Here is a 24,058-nt window from a genome sequence, read left to right as displayed (position 1 = left end):
CAGAAGGCAAGCTCTCTGTCTACCGGGCCATTTTTGTTCCTACCCTCACCTATGGTCATGAAGGATGGGTCATGACCGAAAGAACGAGATCGCGGATACAAGCGGCCGAGATGGGTTTTCTCCGCAGGGTGGCTGGTGTCTCCCTTAGGGATAAGGTGAGAAGTTCGGTCATCCGGGAGGGACTCGGAGTTGAACCGCTCCTCCTTCGCGTCGAAAGGAGCCAGTTGAGGTGGTTCGGGCACCTAGTTAGGATGCCACCTGGGCGCCTCCCTAGGGAGGTGTTACCGGCACGTCCAGCTGGGAAGAGACCAAGGGGTAGACCTAGGACCAGGTGGAGGGATTATATCTCTTCGCTGGCCTGGGAGCGCCTTGGGATCCCCCAGTCAGAGCTGGTTGATGTCGCCAGGGGAAATAACGTTTGGGGCTCTCTGCTGGAACTGCTACCCCCGCGACCCGACCACGGATAAGCGGAAGAAGATGGATGGATTTTGACCGTAGCCATCTTGGTTTTATGGGACCAGAAATGATACAAGAAAGTAAGGAAAAGCAAAACCGAAGGCTCAAAAAGACAACTCCATTTGGAAAGAAATCAGTATCAGTGGAACAAGAAAAGACAAACCCAATGTAACGATCAGGAAAAGTGAAATGGCTCTACATATAAAACAAATAATAACAGCTTACATAATAACAATCAACAAGACAATAAGATGTAATGCCCTCTCACCCTTAAACAAATCCTGTTTCCTGACTGATACTGCACTTTCATTTTGACATCAAGGAACTTCTGTCAGATTGAGGTAGGTCATGCACAATCATTAACACACACACACACACACACACACACACACACACACACACACACACACACACACACACACACACACACACACACACACACACACACACACACACACACACACACACACACACACACACACACAACACACACACACACACACACACACACACACACACACACACACACACACACACACACACACACACACACACACACACACACACACACAACACACACACACACACACACACACACACACACACACACACAACACACACACACACACACACCTCTATTACGGTCCACTGCTCCACCACGATGGTGTCGTTGGCGGGAGGAGAGGTGCTCCTCTCTTCGTACACAAACAGTCCCTCCAGGGATCTGGGCACCGGCTCGCCTGGAATAAAACACACAAAAAGTGACTTTAAAATGTGTGCAAGTGGTTATAATGTCACGTTTCTCATTGCATAGTAACACACAGCCATTACAGGTGGCAGATGATTAACAGCAAGTATTCTCAGTGGTGAAAACAGGCAGAGGAAACAGAGAGGATGTCATTGGCTTGATATTGACCCCCGTTTTTAGAAATAGGTTAAACTCTATGGAGGGATCTTGTTGCAGTGTGTGTGCAGAGTGTGTGTGTGTGTGGTGTGTGTGTGTGTTGTGTGTGGTTGTGTGTGTGTTGTGTACAGTATGCAAGGTGTGTGTGTGTGTGTGTGTGTGTGTGTGTGAGTGTGTGTGTGTGTGTGTGTTACAGTATGCGAGTGTGTGTGAGTGTGTGATACAGTATGTGTGTGTGTTACAGTATGTGTGTGTCTGTGAGTGTGTTACAGTATGTGTGTGTGTGTGTTACAGTATATGAGTGTGTGTGTGTTACAGTACGTAAGTGTGTGTGGGTTACAGTACGTGAGTGTGTGTGAGTGTTACATTAAGTGAGTGTGTGTTACAATATGTGTGTATGTGTGTGTCTGTGTGAGTGTGTGTTACAGTATGTGTGTGTGTAAGTGTAAGTGTGTGTTATAGTATGTGTGTGTGTGTGAGTCTGTGTTACAGTATGTGTGTGAGTGTGTGTGTGTGTGTGTGTGTGTGTGTGTGTGTTACAGTATGTGTGTCTGTGTGTGTAAGTGTGTGTTACAGTATGTGTGTGAGTCTGTGTTACAGTATGTGTGTGTGAGTCTGTGTTACAGTATGTGTGTGTGTTACAGTATGTGTGAGTCTGTGTGTGTGTTACAGTATGTGAGTGTGTGAGTCTGTGTGTGTGTGTGTGTGTGTGTGTGTGTGTGTGTGTGTGTGTGTGGGTGTGGTGGTGTGTGTGTGTGTGTGTGTGTGGTGTGTGTGTGTGTGTGTTACAGTATGTGAGTGTGTTTATTATGTCCATTTATTTCAGAGTCTGAGTCTCTTCTGCTTCTCCGCAGAGGAACAGGAAGTGAGGTCCGTCGAGGTCGTCGAGACTTCCAGATTTAGACCGTCAGCGGGAGAGAGGAGAGACCCGCAGCCAAAACAGGAAGTGGCTAGAGTCTGTGTGTGAATCACCGTTTTATGAGAACAAATTATAATGGAAAAGGTAGAGGAGGAGGAAGGGAAAACACCAGTCGCTCTTAACCCTTTAACAAAAAAATCCCAAATATTCTTCACTCCCTTAAAGGTGGGGTCGGTAAGAATGGAGAAACCAGCTCCTCGAGTGGCGCTAGAATTTGAAAGTACGCAGCCGAAATAAATCTGCCCCTTCCTTCAGACTTCCTCACAGAGCTCCTCCTCCAACACACACGAACGCACACATGACCAATGAGGGCACGAGATAAGTTTGTGCCCAGATGGAAGGCTGACAGGCAGGTAGGCCATCCAGTTACTTTAGCCGGCTCAGATGATTGGTCATGCTTTTTACAGAGCCACGGCTTCCAGAGATGACATTTTTAATGTATTTATTGTCAAAGCATTTAATGTATTCATTGCTATCGGGATGTTAAGAGCATTCCATGGAATATAACAACAAGTGTTTCTGAAGTGAATCACCTACCCCACCTTTAACTTACAGATGGAAACACCTAACTAAAAACAATTCAAACTAGGAAATACACACTGTCACATGCATTTACTACATTGACTATTCACTAGTATGCATTAACGTACAATTTTGAGTTATTTTACTTGAGATTTTGTATTTTCTGCTACTCTTTACTTTTACTCCACTACATCTCATAGTTAAATCTACTTTTACTGCACTTATTTGACAGATTTAGGTTTTTTAGTTACATCAAAAAACGTGTGATATGATGCAGTAACATGCTACCAATGTACCCTGGTATTAGATTATTAAAAGATAAATCGAATGACAGAAAAATGATTGGCAAGCAACTATTTTGATACTCCACTTATCATATTACAAGCAAAACAAAGAGAGATGAGCATATGTCCTGCTTCCTTTTGTATTTTGCATCAATGTACAGTAAATACTTTGGTGTATTTAGACTTTGTTAGCCCAAAAGTGTCAAAGACTCAACAATTATCGATTATATAAAAAAATGATCATGAGATATTTAAAAAAGTCAAGTGTTAATTGACACAAATGACAAACTATACCAATAGAAACATCTCACTTTTCATTGGAGATAAAAACAGAATAATATGAAAAATCTTTGAGAGGGAATGTTGCTGATAATACTTTTGTACTTTCACTAAGCTTTCATTTTGAATTCAGTACTTTTACTTCTATTGGAGTATTATTAGACAGTGGTATTTCTACTTTTGCTTAATTAAAAATCAGAGTATCCCCCCCCCCCACGCTGCGTGTATCTATCCAGGTTCAGGGATGTGAATCCGACATGAATCCAAACCTTTGGGCGTGTCCCAGTACACGAAGGAGTCCACCAGCGACCAGCCTTTTCGGTAGTAAGCGGCGGTGAGCTCCAGCCAATCAGCTTCCAGGGAGCTGACCACCTGACCCTTCCTGGAGACGCGCATGGAGAGCGCCCCCTGGTGGTACTGACAGGCCAGCGAGTCGAGAGGAGAGCAGCCCGGAGCCCAGCAGTGGAAGAACACCAGCAGCCTCAGGTCTGAAGGAGGAGCAGGAACACATGGACAGGTACTTCACTGGAGAACCACCATTTTACACTTCTTTATACTCCTACTACTGCACTGCACTTCTGTGACAACACTACTTAACTGGGTAACTTGTGTGCTTTTATTCTATGTTTTTATTGTGTATTGTGTTTTTAGCACTTCTTAACACGTGGCTTGTGTGGTGGTCATTTATTCTTTTATGTTTCGTATGATGTTTTAAATAATGTTTTGTCAAGCACTTTGTGACTGTCTGTGAAAAGCGCTTTATACATACATTTTACTTACTTACAGGGTTAGGGTTAGGGTACATTGCAGATTTTGATTATTAATAACAAATATATAAATCAATTCATAAATGAAGATGTATTCTTATTGATTAAGCTACCCTGCATGGTACTTAATACATCAAGTAAATTAAATGAACTTTTTTCAGCTGCAACATCAAAGTGACGATGAATGCATCAATAATATTGAATGTATATATAGGATTCTGAAAAGGGCATAATGAGTACTTTTAGTAGTTTAAGTACATTTTGATGCTCATACATTTACACGTACTTTACTAAGTCAAAGATCTGAGTACTTCTTCAACCACTGATAACTTATCATTGCAGTATTAATTGTTAACCCTGTGATCGCTAAAACAAGCCGAGGACTGAAATAAATGTTGTTTTTGTTGTTTTTTGATTAGCCAAAATTAAACGATACATCATAAGCAGAAACTGTAGAAACAGAAATTATGAAAACAATTGTTTTCATAAAAACCACTGCAATCTAGATGTCTCAATTAGAAATGTGCCAGTTCACCAATTACATATTTGGTTTGGTTTATTTCAGTTATTTTAATTTTATTAATTAATATTTTCTTTTTCTGTCACTTTGATTTGCTCCCTTGTCTTCTCACTGTTTTTAAGTGTTGTTACGTGGTCAAGTGTGTAAAGTAAGTTATATTAAACATGAATCACTGACTCATTTGAGCATGTTTCATTATTGTATTGTCACCGCCTTTATTTGTGGAGAATATGTACAAAAATCAATAGGGATATTGTTTTAAATGAATAATAATAACCAAAGAAGTTACGAACTTGCAGGGAGGGTCTCACCAGGACTGTAGGTGTGCTCCTCCAGCTCTGCGTCTCCAGGTGGAGTTCGGGGGGGGGGGATCTGGGGGGGGAGCGGCAGCCCCTCTTTGGGCTATGAACTCCACCGTTAGTGACCCCGCTCACCTGCTGGAGGACCGAGCCAACGAATCGAACGCCCCCTCGAGCGCTGCTGTTCACCTGCAGGACAGACAAACACAGAGTCAAAGAGATAGTATTTCACTTAAAGGTCTCCTATTATACTGTTTTTCATCATACAGGACTCAGATATACACAGAGCCTGTCTCTGATTGGCTGAAACCCAAACAGATCATTGCAGCATCCCATAATCCCCTCTGTTTCAGCCCTGTTTCCAAAGTGCTGATTCTCTGTCTGTTACTTTAGATGAAAATAAGGAGCCCCTCCCCACGCCCCTCTGAGAGACATTTGGTTACAAATAACTCAATGGTGCTCTAGGAGGAGATTCAGGTGATAAGGGGGGGGGGGGGGGGGTTACCTTGGTTGCTGATTGGCTAATGGTTACACAAGACAAAACATCGTTATGACATCACAAAGTGGTCAAAATCTGATCAGCTCATTTTCAGACAGGTTTTTATAGAAATGGATTAAAAAGAGAGAGAATCTTTGTTCCTGAAACTTTCAGAGTCTCTTTCCACAGAGGGGACACATGTTGATATAGAAGAGACATGAAGAAGAGGGGACACATGTTGATGTAGGAGAGACATGAAGAAGAGGGGACACATGTTGATGTAGAAGAGACATGAAGAAGAGGGGACACATGTTGATGTAGAAGAGACATGAAGAAGAGGGGACACATGTTGATGTAGAAGAGACATGGAGAAGAGGGGACACATGTTGATGTAGAAGAGACATGAAGAAGAGGGGACACATGTTGATGTAGAAGAGACATGAAGAAGAGGGGACACATGTTGATGTAGAAGAGACATGAAGAAGAGGGGACCACATGTTGATGTAGAAGAGACATGAAGAAGAGGGGACACATGTTGATGTAGAAGAGACATGGAGAAGAGGGGACACATGTTGATGTAGAAGAGACATGAAGAAGAGGGGACACATGTTGATGTTGAAGAGACATGAAGAAAGAGGGGACACATGTTGATGTAGAAGAGACATGGAGAAGAGGGGACACATGTTGATGTAGAAGAGACATGGAGAAGAGGGGACACATGTTGATGGAGAAGAGACATGGAGAAGAGGGGACACATGTTGATGTAGAAGAGACATGAAGAAGAGGGGACACATGTTGATGTAGAAAAGACATGAAGAAGAGGGGACACATGTTGATGTAGAAAATACATGGACAAGTGGATTTTGCATAATAGGTGAAATGTAAACACGTCTAACTCCTGAACATGTGAATATATTCTATACTTTATTTATTTTAAGAATGCAAGAGGCTTGAAGAGGTTATAGATTTAAATTATTTGAGGGATTTAAAGTCTAAGAAAGTATTTTAGAATCATGAAAAGCTACACAAATATCCACATTTTCACTTGTTTTAAGGATTTTATAGTCCTGATAAAAGTACAATGGTCCAGTATGTAACTTTTGGGGGGATTTTTATACTACAATACTTAAAAGGGTGATAATATCTAATATTTTACTATTGATTTTAGTGTCCTATAAAAAAAGGGAGAATGTCAGTATTTCAGTAAGTATTTTTCTAAGCATCTTAAGAACCCTGAAATGATAAATGTATTTAACATGTTATACTTAATGAGTCTTGAAAGTCATAAAAATGTGAAAATATTGAAAAAGACAAAATCCAAACTGCATTTCTGTACGGATTATTTTCTAGCCTGAAAATATTACATCATCCAGTATTTATTTAAAGGCCTAAGGCAGGGGTGGGGAACCTCCGGCCCCCGGGCCGTATACGGCCCGCGAGACCATTTGGTGTGGCCCTCGAGGTAATTTATAAACACACGCAAAAAAGAAAAAAATTAAAGAAATCTAGACTACAAAATAATTAAACAAGTGAGTGCCTGTTTTTCCTGGCCAAGGTCAGGGTCCTTGAACACAACACAAGCCTAACGTGTCATCACGTGGTATATGTCTCGTCTGACAGGGGTGTAATTCTGACCGAGAGCACCAGAACGCAGCTCCGCTCCGTCACTTCCAAAAAATTGCAGTACCGATAAGGAGCCGTACACATGCTGCAGTTTTTCCGTGGCTGTGTCTTAGTTGTAAGCCCAGTGGCGATCTGTCACACTGATCATACAGTCAATAACTTTGTTGTTATTAGCATCTGGTTAGCTAGCTATGCTAACGAATATAAGAAGCTTGTTCTACAACCAGTGAGGTAAAGGCACATCTTTATATGATCATTATAGTTATAAAACAAATAAAATAATAAAGTAAACAGGTATAAAATACTAGATGACAGTAAAAAAAAGTTGTCATTAATAAACAAGAATACAGTTTGAAAGGAGAGTGATTTGTAAAATATCCAAAAAGAATATCTGCTTCCAGTTCTGTTTCATATGGGTGCTGAGAGATGTATCCATAGAGTTCCTAATGTTGCTCTCAAAGTGCACCAGATTGATGCTTTTAACTTCAACATTTAAAAAAACAAATGTTCCCCTAGAGGAGGTTAGGTCCCCCCCCACTTAAATCATGTTCACAGGAGTCTAAATACATTTACACACATCTTGTGTCCATATCTTTCTGTTGTGGTGGTCATGCCACAACCGTGCACGTGCATGCGTGAGTCATGGCAAGATATCTGGATTAAGAGGTTGCTTTTTCTTTGCACAGCATGAAAGAAAGGCGAAATGAGTGGGCTGTGATTTTAGTATTTTTAAGCAGAGGTCAATAATTTGTACGGCCCTCGGAGGATGTTGAAAACATTGAAATGGCCCTTGAGAGGAAAAAGGTTCCCCACCCCTGGCCTAAGGGATGAAAACGACGGAATTGTTTCTTTAAAAGCATAAATCTATCATCTAGTGGCCCCTCTTATTTAAATGTTTGGGCAGCTAACACACAGGGTAGGAACCACAGGCCTGGGGTAATATTTGAAATACAGCTCCCTCGTGTATTTATATACACTTTTATGGCGTCTAAGGTGCAGTAAATCTAATTCTCACTGACCCTGTCGATGAGCGCTCGGACCGTGTCGCTCGTCAGTGAATCTCCAGGTAACGGCCACTCCTCCACCTTCAACATCGGCACGCTGTAACACATGGACGCCATCTGCTTACTGACACACACAAACACACACACACACACACACACAACACACACACACACACACACACACACACACACACACACACACACACACACACACACACACACACACACACACACACACACACACACACACACACACACACACACACACACACACACACACACACACACACACACACACACAGGCTTATTAACAAATGAAAACTAATGTGTAATATAGGCTCACATATATATTTAACAAGTACAATATAAGACAAGCACAAGTTTCAAGTGGGGGCCATATTCCCTTATACTTTAAGAATTTGCTGAGGGCTGATTAGAAATGGACAAAGGGCCGCATTTGGACCCCGGGCCGTGGTTTGGACACCCCTGTATTAGATAGAGGAAGATGAGCAGTGACAGTGCAGATGTCTTTGGGGAGTTTCTGGATTATAGCCCAGCTGGAGGGTTCAGAGTTCACTTGTTTTTGTCACAGAGCTGCAGACACCCACACATCAATGATTCACGCTCAGCAGGGGGCGGCTGCCACCTACTGTCTGAGCAATTAACTCAAAGGGTAAACAACAATTTAGTGATGACAAGTCATACACAACATACTGCATTTTCAACATGAAGGTAGAAAAACAGAACTTGATAGGGCTTTCAGTCGACTTGCAAAGAACTATGCAAAAGTGCAAGAAAATGTCCTTAAGAAATTAAACTAAAGAAATCTTAATTGCCCAACTTTCATCATGTCCACTAATTGATTAGTTGATTTAATCGAAATATTTTAAAAAAACATCCACAAAGAATTATGCACAAATTCAAACTCATTTACTAAAGATATCTCAGTAGACCAACACTCATAATTGTTGACTAGATGATTACATCGACAGATCTGTAAAACTTAGATTCAGTACAGAGTATTTCCCTGTGTTTCATTTTTTAATAAAAACCTCATCATTAATTCACCTCTAATGCCATCTTATGAAATACAAATCCTCATCATAGTAACAGTATCTTAACCTATCAAACCTCAGCGCTGATAAATACTTCATCTCCATTGGCTGCTGAGGGACCCCTGTTGTCGGGTGGATTTCCAGCCAATAGAATTCAGGGTAGACATTAAGTAAAACCAAAACAAAGTCTACAGCAGGCACGACAGTCTGACCTCCTACCAGATCTCTGCATTAAATATGCAGCTGACTTCATCCATCATTAATCTATTTACTAGACAGTATGGAGGTGAACATGTGGCGCACAGTGGGAAGGCATGAGAGGAAGGGGAGTCACACACAGCATGTATATATAGGGGTTATATAAATGTATCATTACTTAAAAAACTGAAGTCTTAAGGTTGAAATGACTATCATATTAGTAGAAGTGAAAGCCACTTGCAATCAGAAATGGCGTTCCTCAGGGATCTAGTCGTGGGCCGCTTCAATTTTCAATATACAGAAACAACATTATATTATACATCATATTTGGTACTTCAATGTTTGTTTTTATTCAGATGATGCACTTAAGTATGTTATTTAATCGTTTATTTGGTAGGGACATTTCACATTAACGAACACTTGAAACAATAAATGTGCCAAGTGTAAATATGCCGGATTTAGCTTTGAGCTACTTTCCATCCGCAATCCCTCACATAAAACATTTAAGAAAATGAAATGTACAAACAAGCAACATAGCAAATACAAATACATGAATGTCGCTGTTGTATGATATTCAAAAAGGGTCATCTTTAGTCTGACTTTAATGTTAATAAGCCAATATTTCCTTTTCTCAAATAGATTACTTCTAGGATTTTTTAAAAGGTAGAAAAAACTAAAACAATAACATATATATATATATATATATATAATATATCTCGCTTATTTTAAGGATTGTTGTACATCTCAAAATGTAGAAAAATCCAATATTTCCCTTTGTTGAAGGACTTTGGAGTTCGACAGATGAATATATTTAGTATTTAACTTTTTTTTAAGGATATTATAGTCCTGATGAATATTTATTATTTTACTTTTGAAGGATTTTGAATGAGTCCTGGAGGTAATAAGTATTCAATAAAACTATTCAGTATTTAATCTCCGAATGTATCCAGTATTTGACATTTTGAGAGATGTAGTTGCTGAACATTGTGAAGGTAGGATTTTAGTTAGTCAGTGTTAAGATTATTGACATTTTGTTTATGCATATGACAACATTTGATATCTCCCAGGCTCCACTTAACCATAACTCATGTTCTTCTTCACAACTGCATATGAAGAAAAGTTTAGAACTATGGTTGTCTGCACTTACAGTCATACAAACATATTTTTTTTCAAAGAAAGGGTAATTTCAAAGCAGCAAGTATTAAAACCACTTCCTTTTTGGTTTAAGGATTAAAGATTGTTGGGGAAATACTGAATGTCTTCTTCCAATATCAGAGTCCACATGATAACAAAGGTATCCCAACTGTAGCTGTGAACATGAGAGGATGTGTGATTACCTAGAAGAGCATCAGGACTGTTTGAGGCATATGATAGCTATGTGATTAACATGATGATTCAGCCTCTATGGAGATAGACATATGACAAGCATGCTCATTTCTGACGTGGAGCTCATCTGAACTAAACTTTGAATACTGCTTTCTATTCCTCCATCTTGTGACTGTGTAACTCCCTCTCTTGGATATCAGCATGTGAAGGACACTGTTCAGGAACTAGTTGATGCTCTGTATGTGAGGACTACTTCCATTCTGGAGAGGATCACAAATACATGGATCCTGAGATTGAAGCTCAAGCCGGTGACGAGTGATATTTTTCTAACAAAGAGGGTTATTTTGTGTGTACCTGGACCTGGGTCGGGCCATGATGGCGCGGTATAACAGGCTGAAGGGCAGCGATCGGCTCCGGCCCACAGACAGTATTATGGGATGCAGGGCGGTCAGGACGTAGCCCTGAGTGTAGTACGGCTGCAGAGCCTGGGGCAGCTCGGAGAGCGAAGACACGTACTGCACCGTGGGGCGGCTGCCTGCAGGGACAGAGACATAATGGGTAGGGAAACATGTCAGTAAAATGCAGCTGGTTTATAAAGTGTGACAAGCATTTCAGACCATAACCCCTTTAATGTGGGGGAAATATCTTAATGCTCATCGGTTGTAGAAGGTCCAAAATCTTAAATAAGTTCTTCCTGCAAACACCAAAATTGGTCATGTTAGTAAAATCCAGCTGCAGCTAAATATCCGTTTAAGGTCCCAGCGGTTCTCTCCTCTTGCTCAGATATTTTCACCGCAAAATATTGTACAGTATCAACAAACGTTACTGTAACATTACAGCACTATGTACAGTAAAATTACAGTATTGCTGTAATATTACAGTATGGTTTTAAAGTGCTGTATAAATGTCCCGCCTAAGGATAATATTCCCACAATGCAGCATAATGTACAGTATCACACTGTATTACAAATTCAAAGTAAATTACTGTGGGTAATACAATCATTTACTGCCTACAGTACATTACATAAATGTGTTACAGTTCAATTCAAATCAATTCAAGGCGTTATTATCATTAGCACATTAGCTACAGTGTAGATATGGCAATGAAAAACTTAGGTCCAAAATCATAAATATGTTCTTCCCCGAAACACCAAAATTGGACATGACAAGCTTTATCAGGTGATTCTTCTTTAACGGACAGCTATGACTAACACGTGATTTAAAATATGCTATTTTTCAAGCAACACTGCCACATTTTCCCCTGTTACAGCTTCCTAAATGGGAGGATTTTTTGCTTTCTTCTTATAGTAACCTGGATGTCCCTCAGTGTTGGACTGTCGGTCGTACAAATCAAGACATACCATTGGATTTTTTGCAAGATAAATAATCCATTGGAGTGATTTACTAACAGCCACACACCAGGACCATTTACTCCATTCACAACACAACACAAGGCCAGTGTTTTTAAAATGTATCTACCACAATGATAGCTCAGTTATCAGCAGTGTAAAAAGCGTCAGTACCATGAGTGAAAGCCTAACATGGAGAGAAAAGGATGTGTTTTCATACTGTCTGTATTCCTTTTCTGCCTCTATGACTTAAACATCACTTTTCCACAGTTGCTACACAAAAACACAATGTCTGCCATAGAGAAATACAGATGTTAATAATGTAGCTTCCCATTTACTTCCAATTTAAGTTATTCCAGTGGCAGAGAAGTAGCTATTTTTAGTACGTTTACACATAAGGAACCACTTGGTAAACTACCCACATACTTCCATAATACATTATGAATACAGGGAGGGATATTGACAGCACCCAATTCTTTACATCCAGCCATATGAATATGAAGACGTTGTGGATCTGGAAACTAAAAAAAGTGTCTTCTAGGTCTGAGAGAGTTTTAATATCTTGAGTCCAGCTGTGTCTCAAAGCTTCAAACACAGATGACGGCCGTTAAAAACACCACCGGCATGTTGAGGGAAACACCACATCACCACGCTCTTACGTAAGGTTATATAAATATATATAAATGTATGTATACAGAGCGGCTGCTCCAGCTGTGGTGGTTATGATGGTTTGATTACGATAGGTGTGGCACTAAGACTGGTTCGAACACAAACAATGTAAGAGAATAATCTTCATGTTGCTGTGATATCATTTAGGTTATTGTAGGGTTACAACTTATGATTGTTTCATTATACATTCAATTATCATTAAGTCTAATACATTTCTAACCTTGAAAAACAGAAGTATTTAAATAAAAAAATGAAAAAGCAAGTGTGTACATACTTTTGAAGAATGTCCAATTGCAATTATTTTTGACTGATATTTAAATTGAGATATGATTTTCCATATGAGGTTTGATTGAGTGATTAATTGAAGCTCATATTTAAATGATTAAGGTGTGGTTTCAGGAGGATCTGAAACAGTCTCAAGTCTGTAGAACAGGATGCACTGACTGTGGCATCTCTGCAGCATGACAATATCTTTTAAAAAACAGAATTTAAAAAACACATTTCACTTTAAATAAAATATGCTATCAATACTTCAGAACCCTATTACCGCCCTTCAAAAGTTCAATTGAGGAATATCCATTGCTTTCACCTAGGGACATAAATATATTCATTTGTTTCTGAAGACTTTTGATCAAGACTTGAATTGATTTTGCAAAAATTAATTATTTTACAGTGCTGTAGTATGTGACTGGACTAATGAAATCCTGACAAATCCACATAACCGTCTATCACTGTGTCTCTTTTGTTTATATATGCATTTTTTAAACTCTTTAAATACATTCTTGGAGGTTAATGAACTCGTTTGGAGGACAGCACATGCTTAAAAGGAAGCATACACTCTCACTCTTTATTTAAAAGCTTGTTATCTTTTATTATTCATCTCCAGAGGTGGGAAGTAGTGGAGTACAAATACTTCGTTACTGTACTTAAGTACATGTTTCTGGTATCAGTACTTTATTCCACGACTTACTTTGACTTCTTACATGTTGAACACAAATACCTGAACTTTCTACTTCTTACATGTTGAACACAAATACCTGAACTTTCTACTTCTTACATGTTGAACCCAAATACCTGTACTTTCTACTTCTTACATGTTGAACACAAATACCTGTACTTTCTACTTCTTACATGTTGAACTCAAATACCTGTACTTTCTACTTGTTACATTTTGAACCCAAATACCTGTACTTTCGACTTGTTACATGTTGAACTCAAATACCTGTACTTTCTACTTGTTACATGTTGAACCCAAATACCTGTACTTTCTACTTCTTACATGTTGAACTCAAATACCTGTACTTTCTACTTCTTACATGTTGAACCCAAATACCTGTACTTTCTACTTCTTACATGTTGAACACAAATACCTGTACTTTCTACTTCTTACATCCATCCATCCATCCATCTTCTCCCGCTTATCCGTGGTCGGGTCGCGGGGGTAGCAGTTCCAGCAGAGAGCCCCAAACTTTATTTTCCCTGGCGACATCAACCAGCTCTGACTGGGGGATCCCAAGGCGCTCCCAGGCCAGCGAAGAGATATAATCCCTCCACCTGGTCCTAGGTCTACCCCTTGGTCTCTTCCCAGCTGGACGTGCCTGGAACACCTCCCTAGGGAGGCGCCCAGGTGGCATCCTAACTAGGTGCCCGAACCACCTCAACTGGCTCCTTTCGACGCGAAGGAGGAGCGGCTCAACTCCGAGTCCCTCCCTGATGACCGAACTTCTCACCTTATCCCTAAGGGAGACACCAGCCACCCTGCGGAGAAAACCCATCTCGGCCGCTTGTATCCGCGATCTCGTTCTTTCGGTCATGACCCATCCTTCATGACCATAGGTGAGGGTAGGAACGAAAATGGCCCGGAAGACCGAGAGCTTTGCCTTCTGGCTCAGCTCCCTTTTCGTCACAACGGTGCGGTAAAGCGACTGCAGTACCGCTCCCGCTGCTCCGATTCTCCGGCCCATCTCACGCTCCATTGTTCCCTCACTCGAGAACAAGACCCCGAGATACTTGAACTCCTTCACTTGGGGTAAGGACTCATTCCCTACCTGGAGTGGACAGTCCATCGGTTTCCTGCTGAGAACCATGGCCTCAGATTTGGAGGTGCTGATCCTCATCCCAGCCGCTTCACACTCGGTTGCGAACCGATCCAGTGAGTGCTGAAGGTCGCAGACCGATGAAGCCATTAGAACCACATCATCTGCAAAAAGCAGTGGTTGCAATCCTTAGTCCACCGAACTGCAGACCCCCTCCCCCATGACTACGCCTCGAAATCCGATCCATGTATATTACAAACAGGATTGGTGACAAAGCGCAGCCCTGGCGGAGGCCAACCCTCACCGGAAATGGGTCCGACTTACTGCCGAGGACCCGGACACAGCTCTCGCTTTGGGAGTACAGAGATTGGATGGCCCTGAGTAGAGACCCCCTCACCCCATACTCCCGCAGCACCTCCCACAGTAACTCCCTGGGAACTCGGTCATACGCCTTCTCCAAGTCTACAAAACACATGTAGACCGGATAAGCGTACTCCCAGGCCCCCTCCAGGATCCTTGCGAGAGTAAAAAGCTGATCCGTCGTTCCACGACCAGGACGGAATCCGCATTGTTCCTCCTCAATCTGAGGTTCGACAATCGGCCCTGACCCTCCTTTCGAGTACCTTAGAGTAAACTTTCCCGGGGAGGCTGAGTAGTGTGATGCCTCTGTAATTGGCACACACCCTCTGATCCCCCTTTTTAAATAGGGGAACCACCACCCCGGTCTGCCACTCCTTCGGTACTGTTTCCGACTTCCACGCAACGTTGATGAGACGTGTCAACCATGACAGTCCCTCAACACCCAGAGCCTTCAGCATTTCCGGGCGGATCTCATCCACCCCCGGGGCTTTGCCACTGTGGAGTTGTTTGACGACCTCAGTGACCTCCCCCCGGGAGATTGGTGTTGATCCCCCGTCATACTCCAGCTCTGCCTCTAACATAGAGGGCGGAGTTGTCGGGTTCAGGAGTTCCTCAAAGTGTTCCTTCCAACGCCCTAACACTCCATCAGTTGAGGTCAACAACGTCCCATCCTTACTGTACACAGCTTGGATGGTTCCCTGCTTCCCCCTCCTGAGGTATCGGACAGTTTTCCAGAACAACTTTGGTGCCGCCCGAAAGTCCTTCTCCATGTCTTCTCCGAACTTCTCCCACACCCGCTGCTTTGCCTCGGCCACGGATGAGGCTGCTGCCCTTCGGGCCTGTCGGTACCTTGCAACTGCCTCGGGAGTCCCCCGGGATAACAAATCCCTGAAGGCCTCCTTCTTCAGTCGGACGGCTTCCCTGACCACCGGTGTCCACCAGGAGGTTCGAGGGTTACCGCCCCTTGAGGCACCTAGGACCTTGAGACCACAGCTCCCCGCCGCGGCTTCGGCAATAGAGGCTTTGAACACCGACCACTCTGGTTCAATGTCCCCAACCTCCACAGGAATGCCCGAAAAGCTCCGCCGGAGGTGTGAGTTGAAGGCCTCCTGAACTTGGGCCTCCTCCAGACGTTCCCAGTTCACCCGAACTACACGTTTGGGCTTACCAGGTCTATCCAGAGGCTTCCCCCGCCACTCGACCCAACTCACCACCAGATGGTGATCAGTTGACAACTCCGCCCCTCTCTTTACCCGAGTGTCCAAAACATACGGCCTCAGGTCCGATGATACGATAACGAAATCGATCATGGACCTTCTGCCTAGGGTGCTCTGGTACCACGTACACTTATGAGCATCCTTATGTTCGAACATGGTGTTTGTTATGGCCAATCCATGACTAGCACAGAAGTCCAGTAACAAACCACCACTCCGGTTCAGATCAGGGGGGCCGTTCCTCCCAATCACGCCCCTCCAAGTGTCTCCATCATTGCCCACATGTGCGTTGAAGTCTCCCAGCAAGATTAAAGAGTCCCCTTCAGGAGCCCCATACAGGACTCTTTCCAGGGTCTCCAAGAAGGCCGTATACTCTGAACTGCTGTTGGGTGCATAAGCACACACAACAGTCAGAGTTTTCCCCCCCATAACCCGCAGGCGTAGGGAGGCGACCCTCTCGTCCACTGGGGTAAACTCCAACAAAGAAGCACCTAACCGGGGACTTGTGAGTATCCCCACACCCGCCCGGCGCCTCACACCTTGAGCAACTCCGGAGAAGAATAGAGTCCAACCCCTATCCAGAAGTAAGGTTCCAGAGCCGACGCTGTGCGTAGAGGTGAGCCCAACCAGATCCAACTGGTAACGCTCCACCTCCCGCACAAGCTCCGGCTCCTTCCCCCCCAGAGAGGTGACGTTCCACGTCCCCAAAGCCAGCTTCTGTCGCCCGGGTCTGGTCCGTCGAGACCCTCCGCTTTCACTGCCACCCTTCTGGCAGCGCACCCGACCCCATTGATGTTTCCCGTAGGTGGTGGGCCCGCGGGACGGAGAAGCGGAGGTGTTGCCCACGTTGCCTTTTCGGGCTGGGCCCGGCCGGGCTCCGTGGCAAGCCCGGCCACCAGACGCTCGCCGACGAGTCCTCCTTCTGGGCCTGGCTCCAGAAGGGGACCCGGGCTTCCTCCGGGCCGGGTATCCTCACTTCTTGTATCGTCTTTCATGAGGTCTTTTGAACTTCTTACATGTTGAACTCAAATACCTGTACTTTCTACTTCTTACATGTTGAACACAAATACCTGTACTTTCTACTTCTTACATGTTGAACTCAAATACCTGTACTTTCTACTTCTTACATGTTGAACACAAATACCTGTACTTTCTACTTCTTACATGTTGAACCCAAATACCTGTACTTTCTACTTCTCTCATTTTCCAAACAGCTGGTTCCTTTAGTCTGAATGTGTGTTTGATGCGTGATCATTATTCTTTAGAGTCATTGCGTGCCTATTGATTTGAACACGATCCGTGTATCCATCATTTCCTGGTCTTCTCTAAAGAAGAGGGACCAATGGAAACGTTGTCATGTTGCCGTTGTTCAGCATGGAAACATTCATTAGCTAACAATGACATTATTGTTCTATTAATATAAAGGGAGGTCAGGTACTCTTTCAAACAGCTGGTAGTTATGGGTACTTTTTACTTAAGTACACTTCAAAGCCCATACTTCTTTACTTTGACTTGAGTAAAGAACTTTAGTCAGTAGTTCTACCAGAGTATTTTGAAACACGAGTATCTGTACTTCTACTTGAGTAAAGGATGTGTGTACTTTTGACATCTCTGTTCATCTCTCATTTCTGTCCTGATGTGATCCATTTCCTCACCAGTCGGAGGTTTAAAGAATTCACAGTCAGTGTGGAGGAGCTGTTTCTGTGTTTTGTTATTTTTCTTGAACAACTTGGAAATCCCTGTGACCATCACCATACTTCCTGTGTCCACAAAGAGTGGCTGTTCACAGATGGGCTTGGCTATGTGCCCCCATGAAAACACACTTACACACACACAACACATTTCAACTTGAGTGTGTGTGTGTGTGTGTGCGCGTGTGTGTGTGAGAGAGAGAGAGCATTCCTCACTACAACCCCCCACATTCTCACGGACAAACACCCCAGAGGGAGAGCGGTCCTCAGCTGAGATCACTGCAGCCTCTCAATGGTTTGTGTGGTGAGCTCCATTATGAGACTAAAGACCACCACCACCTAGAAAACTGAAGCAGGGGCCGGGCAAACAGATACAGTTTACTGGCATTCCTGTGGGTCTAAACCCCGCTGCAAAACATTTTAATTTAGAGAGGAGAGAGAGGCTCAGTGCATGTTTGGGATGACATGTTGTACTTGATTTTAGCCTTTTCTATGCATGCTACTTAGGTACTATTAAGCTGTCTTTGGCTCTTTTCTGCTGGAACAATGTGAATGTCCCCTCTGTGGGACTAATAAAGGCCAGCCAGTTTCTTATTTTCACATTAACTTGTTATAAGACCCCGTTTACACGAGGACGATACGGGTTGTATCCGCATAGTTTCTCTTGCGTATAGCCCTTTCGTTTACACGAGGCCGTAACAAAACGATAGAAATGAACCCTGCAAACGATAACGGGTCCCAAGGTGGATAGATCTGCAAACGGAACGCTCTGGGGGGTCAAACGGCTCAGTGTGTAAGCCCTATACGATCATTTTCTGATAACGATGAAATAGCCCCGCCTCCCTCTCCCCACGTCTCCCTCTCCCCACCTATCCTGCTCAGAGATCAGCTGCTGGGCTCTCAGAAGAGGGGGAGGAAAAGAGAGGCTCCGTTTTTTTATTGTTATATTATTATATAGAGTCGTTATCAATTTGTTTTAAAGCTCAATAAATAACAAAGAAGACCTTTGACCAGCACTTTTCTAATTTTGTCCGGAAGATTTAAACTTTAACGGACATGTTAACCGGCGGAATTTTTTTTTAACTGAAACTCTGCCACATGGTCCCCTCGTCCCTTGGAAGAGGCGGAGAGGTGGGTGTTTTGCATCTGCTGGTGGACTACCGGAGAGATTTACAGCAGGAGAACACGCCATCCACTGCGGAGAATAAACAGAAGGGCAACCATGGCAACCATGCTCCGGGGTCTTCTTCGCTGCTTTTGGTGTATTTTGTGGCGGCAGCAGCGCCACTTACAGGCCCGGCATATGTACTACAGCGTTTCCAGCGGGTCGAGCGGTCTCGTGTGAACGGACACGTTAATTGAGCCAAATGCGCGTGAACGGAAGACTTTTTTGAAACCGCATACCGCATAAACGCAAACGTTCCCATGTAAATGGGGTCTCAGAGTATCAGTAGAGTTGTGTCAATATGATATTTACAGTCTTTTAGCTCCGTTTGCTCTCCGAATCCTGAGAAAAACGTCTGTATCTTTAGCTGCAATGTGTTTACCAGCTTCTCAACGTGCCTGTTTGCTGTTGAGCAGGTAGTGCAGTGGGTTTTTACTCTTAACGCTTTTTCTCTAAACACAACACGCCGAGAACGGTCAGAGTGCCTTAAAACTTGCTGCAAAACCCTTTAATTGAGATGTAACACGGGCATGCATGTTGCAGCTGCAGGACGGAGCTGTTGCTTCACTTTCTGTTCACAGAAGTTGCAGAACATGCTGCAGATAATGGAGGTCCATGATGTCATGCACACACACACACCTCCAACCAGGGCTTTTGTTGAACCCTTTTTTTAAACGTCTCCTCCCCTGCTTTCAGTCCTTACACCCCCCCTCCCATCCTGCTGCCGTCACCCCGCACACTGAGGCCTCTGTTCAGCTCTGTGTGGGAGAATAAGTGACGGGTGGACTAGCAAAGAGGGAGAAGAAGTAGAGGTGGCAGGATGAAAGGGGGGAGGGGGAGGGAGGGTGAGGAGTTGTGCAACAACTGAGGGCACAGAGAGGGGTGACTCTGGGGGGAGGAGGGAGGGAGGAAGGAGCCAGACAGCGGTTACAAGATGGATTTTATGAGCTGGTTTGTGAATGGGAGAGAGAAGGTGTGAAAAGGAGAAAAAAGCTGCCCGGCAACAAGGAGCGGAGAAAACAAGAGACACGAGAAGGAGCAGCTCAGAGAGGCTGGGTTAGCTAAATGCTAACGTTAGCATGCTCACAACAACAAGTTTAGCAGGTATAATGACACGTATGAGTTACATTAACTTTTGTGTCCTTTCTCTTACTAATTTTGCACATTTCTGCAAAATACTACTATGTTTAAAACTGCACAGCTCCTCCACCTTTAACTAAACACATATAAATGTTTTCTTTAATATATATTCATCCTTCTTGTACACATTTGTAGATTTTGTTATAGTTTTATGATATATCTGCTCTTGTCTACACACTGTAATGCACCATCTGTCTGTATTTGCACAGACCCTCTCCTTTCCTTTTATGTTGTTTGCCTTTTCTGTGCATCAACCTCTTTTAAAACGTAGCAACCAGGTGCAAGACCGTAAGCAATGATCAAAGAGAAACAACAAACAGCAAGTACATGAAGCTCAGTGTTTCCCATACATTGATTTATTTATGGGGAACCGCCACAATTAAATATCATCCGACACAAATAGATCTCATAAAAAAAAAAAAATGTTGGTGGTCTAATGCAGGGGTTCCCAAAGTGGGGGTCGCGAGATGATTACAAAATACAAATTGTAAATAAAAATAAATGTCAGGGGCTGTATCTGTATAATTTCCCCGCAGCGAGGCTCCCCCCGTTGACAATCCACTAGCGCAGTGTTTCTCAAACTTTTTCATACCGAGGACCACTTAACGTCTCCCTCTCTCTCCGTCCTGGGAGAGGGATCCCTCTCTGTCCGTCCTGGGAGAGGGATCCCTCCTCTGTTGCTCTCCCTGAGGTTTCTCCCATGTTCCCCTTTAAACTGTGGGTTTTCTCTGGAAGTTTCTCCTTGTACGATGTGAGGGTCTAAGGACAGAGGGTCTAAGGACAGAGGGTCTAAGGACAGAGGGTCTAAGGACAGAGGGTGTCGTATTGTCATACTGATATTCTGTACAAACTGTGAAGTCCACTGAGACAAATGTGTGTGATATTGGGCTATATAAATAAACATTGATTGATTGATTGATTAACCAATAAAAAAACACTCAGATTTTACACCTCTTATGAAATGTAGACTACATTTATTACGGAGTTTATGTCCGAGACAACAGACAGAGAGATATGCAAAATACACCGCATGTGGTACGAGTACAACACAAACCTCCTCTGTGGATTTTCAAAACAAAATACAGTAAAACTATGGCCACAGGCCCAAGTTTAACTCTCTGAGGCCTGCATGGTCTGCCTACAAAACTAAAATAAAAAACGTTTATGCAGCCCCAACAACAGCCTCTGATCATCAACAGACTTCATGCAATGCTTCATTGGATGCATATATTAGATAATAATCTCTATCTCACTCCTAAAACATATACATCTATTTTCAGCATGGATAAATAATCAAATACATCCATTGTTTGTTCTATATGCTTCTTGATATCCTAAAAAACCCAGTTTTTCTAGAAGAGATTACAAATCGCCTGGAAATGGTACAAACAAGTGGCAACATGTTTGAGGAAGGTGTTGCACTGGGCTATATCACGCAATCGAAAGTGAAACTTAAACTCGCTCCATAGCGGAGATATTCCCGCGAGAGTGCGTAAAACTTAAATGAATTCACTAGCAAATCAAGACTCCTCTGAAGATAATAGTTCTCGGGTTGCAGGTTGGTACCGCAATGCACTGCCCTTCAAATCTCCTCTAAATCTAATAATGAAAGCACTGCCTTTTAATCTGAAATAATCCAGCATTTGCTATTGGATTCCCAGATTAGACGGAGATTACAGAAAACTGCACTCATCCCTGGAAATAATGACGAGGACTGGCGGGATGATAGATTCCCTCTTACAGTACAATCAGGACAGAGAATCGATGCGTAGGTAGGTCAGAACAAATCGGTCGCCATCTCTCCACGGATTGGAAGAAAGTTGCAAATTAAAGTCATTTCTTCAACGCTTCAGCCGAGTTCATCCACCCAGCGATGAAAGCATGTCACTTCAGGTTAAGCCATCTCTCCACCCTCAAATCCCTTTGTGTCGTCCCATTTGTTCATCTAGTCCTGTCTTCCCCTCAGAGACACTTCCAGTCTGACCCAGGGAGGGTCAGACCCTCTGTCAGCCCCAGGCTCCGTGCAGGAAGTCGTTTAGAGCAAGAGGAAACTCAGCATTTCTGTTGTCTTTACAGGGGAAAGCTATTTCAGGATAACATAGGATAGAACTTGATTTAACCCCCAGGGAAACTGTTGTGCAGCAGCAGCAGTAAAAAGAAGGAAATTGTTCAAATATAACAATATCAGATTGTTTTGATGACAAGACTATGGCATGCTAGCGGCCTTTTAAGGCTGAACAGAGCTTTTTGTTTGTTTTAAAGATAGGGTTAGGGGGCGCATACTAACACGCTCTAAATACAATTGCTGACACTAACCGCGTTCATGATTGCCATCAAACAGAAGTTTACCAACCGGCCATGATTGATGTTTCTCCGGAAAACACAGCAGCATACTATCGCCGAAAAGAAGCCACTGTTAAATGAATAGGGTAAATTGAGCAGTCTCTAATCATTTGTTACCACAAATGATCATTGCTAGCTAACAGCGGCTATCATCACTTCAATTAGGGCACAGCAGACACATGTGATTCAAGCCAAAACTACACAGTCCGCAGCACAAGAGTGTTAGCATACTAACTTTGTGCAATTCTATTTTAACAAAGTAAGCTGAGGCTTCAGGACTTAATTGAGGTATCCTGAAGAATTTGGGTACTAAATGCCTGATTTCACTGAAAAATACACTGCGTTCAATAGGACTTTTCGAAGCAAAAGATCACTCGGTCCTTTCCGACTAGAGATGTCCCGATCCGATGATTTTCCAAAAATCGGGGATTTTTTTTACATTTTATAAAATATTTTTATTATTTTATTTAATATTACAAAACAAAAATAACCATGTTCACGTCTTAAAGTCATCCTGAGGCCTTAGTTCTGGTTTAAAATCACACAACATCATGTATGTGTTCTTTTGGGCTTGTGTTCAGACCTGGTTGCTTATTCCTCTCAAAGCAACAGAGTGGGCGCAGTGTCTGATAGTAGCAGCAAGCTAACGAGAGGCTACGTTCAGCTGGTGACTCGGAACAGAGAACATTTCAGGAGTTTGGAAGTATTATAAAATTGAAAGCGAAGGCAGTGTAACAGCCAGATGCAATGTTTGCAAGGCGGAGGTTCCGCGTGGTGGAAAGAACAGAGCTACGTTCAACACGACCAATCTAACACGCCACCTGAGAAACAAACACCAACAACACGACGAGTACACAGCGGCCACTCAGGTGACGGCACTGAAGCAACCGACACTTTCAGAGACTTTTAAAAGGAAAGAGAAACTGCCCCAGAACAGTGAAAAGGCCAAAACAATAACAGCCAAGAGAGCTGAGTTAATCGCGTTGGATGACCAGCCGTTATCTGTTACCTTTTTTCTCTCTTAATGCATTGCATAAAGATCGGATCGGGAAAAATCGGTATCGGCAGATTGTCAGAATCAAATGATCGGAATCGGATCGGGAGCAAATAAAGGTGATCGGGACATCCCTATTTCCAACACAAGTCATTCACCCATTCATTCACACACTGCCATGCAAAGAACCAGCCTGCTCATCAATAAGGGGGTTGGGGGTTCAGTGTCTTGCTCAAGGACACTTTAACTCTCTCTGTAGGACACAGGAATCAAACCAGAACGTGCTAATTCCTAGACAACAGAGGCTGCTTCCTGGACTGAGCTTTGAAAGTAAGGAACACAATAATAAAAGATCAATATCTATATAAAGACCTCTTCAGAGTGCACATGGTTTCTCGCTCTCACATGTACACGGCTATCAGTAATGAGCTCAGCGAAGAATTAACGTTAGGAACTCGCCTCT

General features: G+C 43.0%; 1 protein-coding gene across 1 annotated transcript in view; it reads right to left on the bottom strand.

Moving 5' to 3' along the window:
* The window catches only part of rftn2 (raftlin family member 2), a 34,169-nt gene that overhangs the window by 3,408 nt on the left and 6,703 nt on the right, over positions 1-24,058 (bottom strand). The window contains 6 exon segments of the mRNA XM_034240233.1: positions 1,090-1,196; positions 3,634-3,852; positions 4,963-5,017; positions 5,020-5,139; positions 8,071-8,179; positions 10,989-11,169. Coding sequence (XP_034096124.1) covers positions 1,090-1,196; positions 3,634-3,852; positions 4,963-5,017; positions 5,020-5,139; positions 8,071-8,179; positions 10,989-11,169 — 791 coding nt within the window.

This window comes from Gymnodraco acuticeps, unplaced genomic scaffold, assembly GCF_902827175.1.
Source record: "Gymnodraco acuticeps unplaced genomic scaffold, fGymAcu1.1, whole genome shotgun sequence".
Classification (NCBI taxonomy): domain Eukaryota; kingdom Metazoa; phylum Chordata; class Actinopteri; order Perciformes; family Bathydraconidae; genus Gymnodraco; species Gymnodraco acuticeps.
The sequence above is the reverse complement of the archived record's forward strand: the minus strand, read 5'-3'. Positions and strand labels throughout refer to the sequence as shown.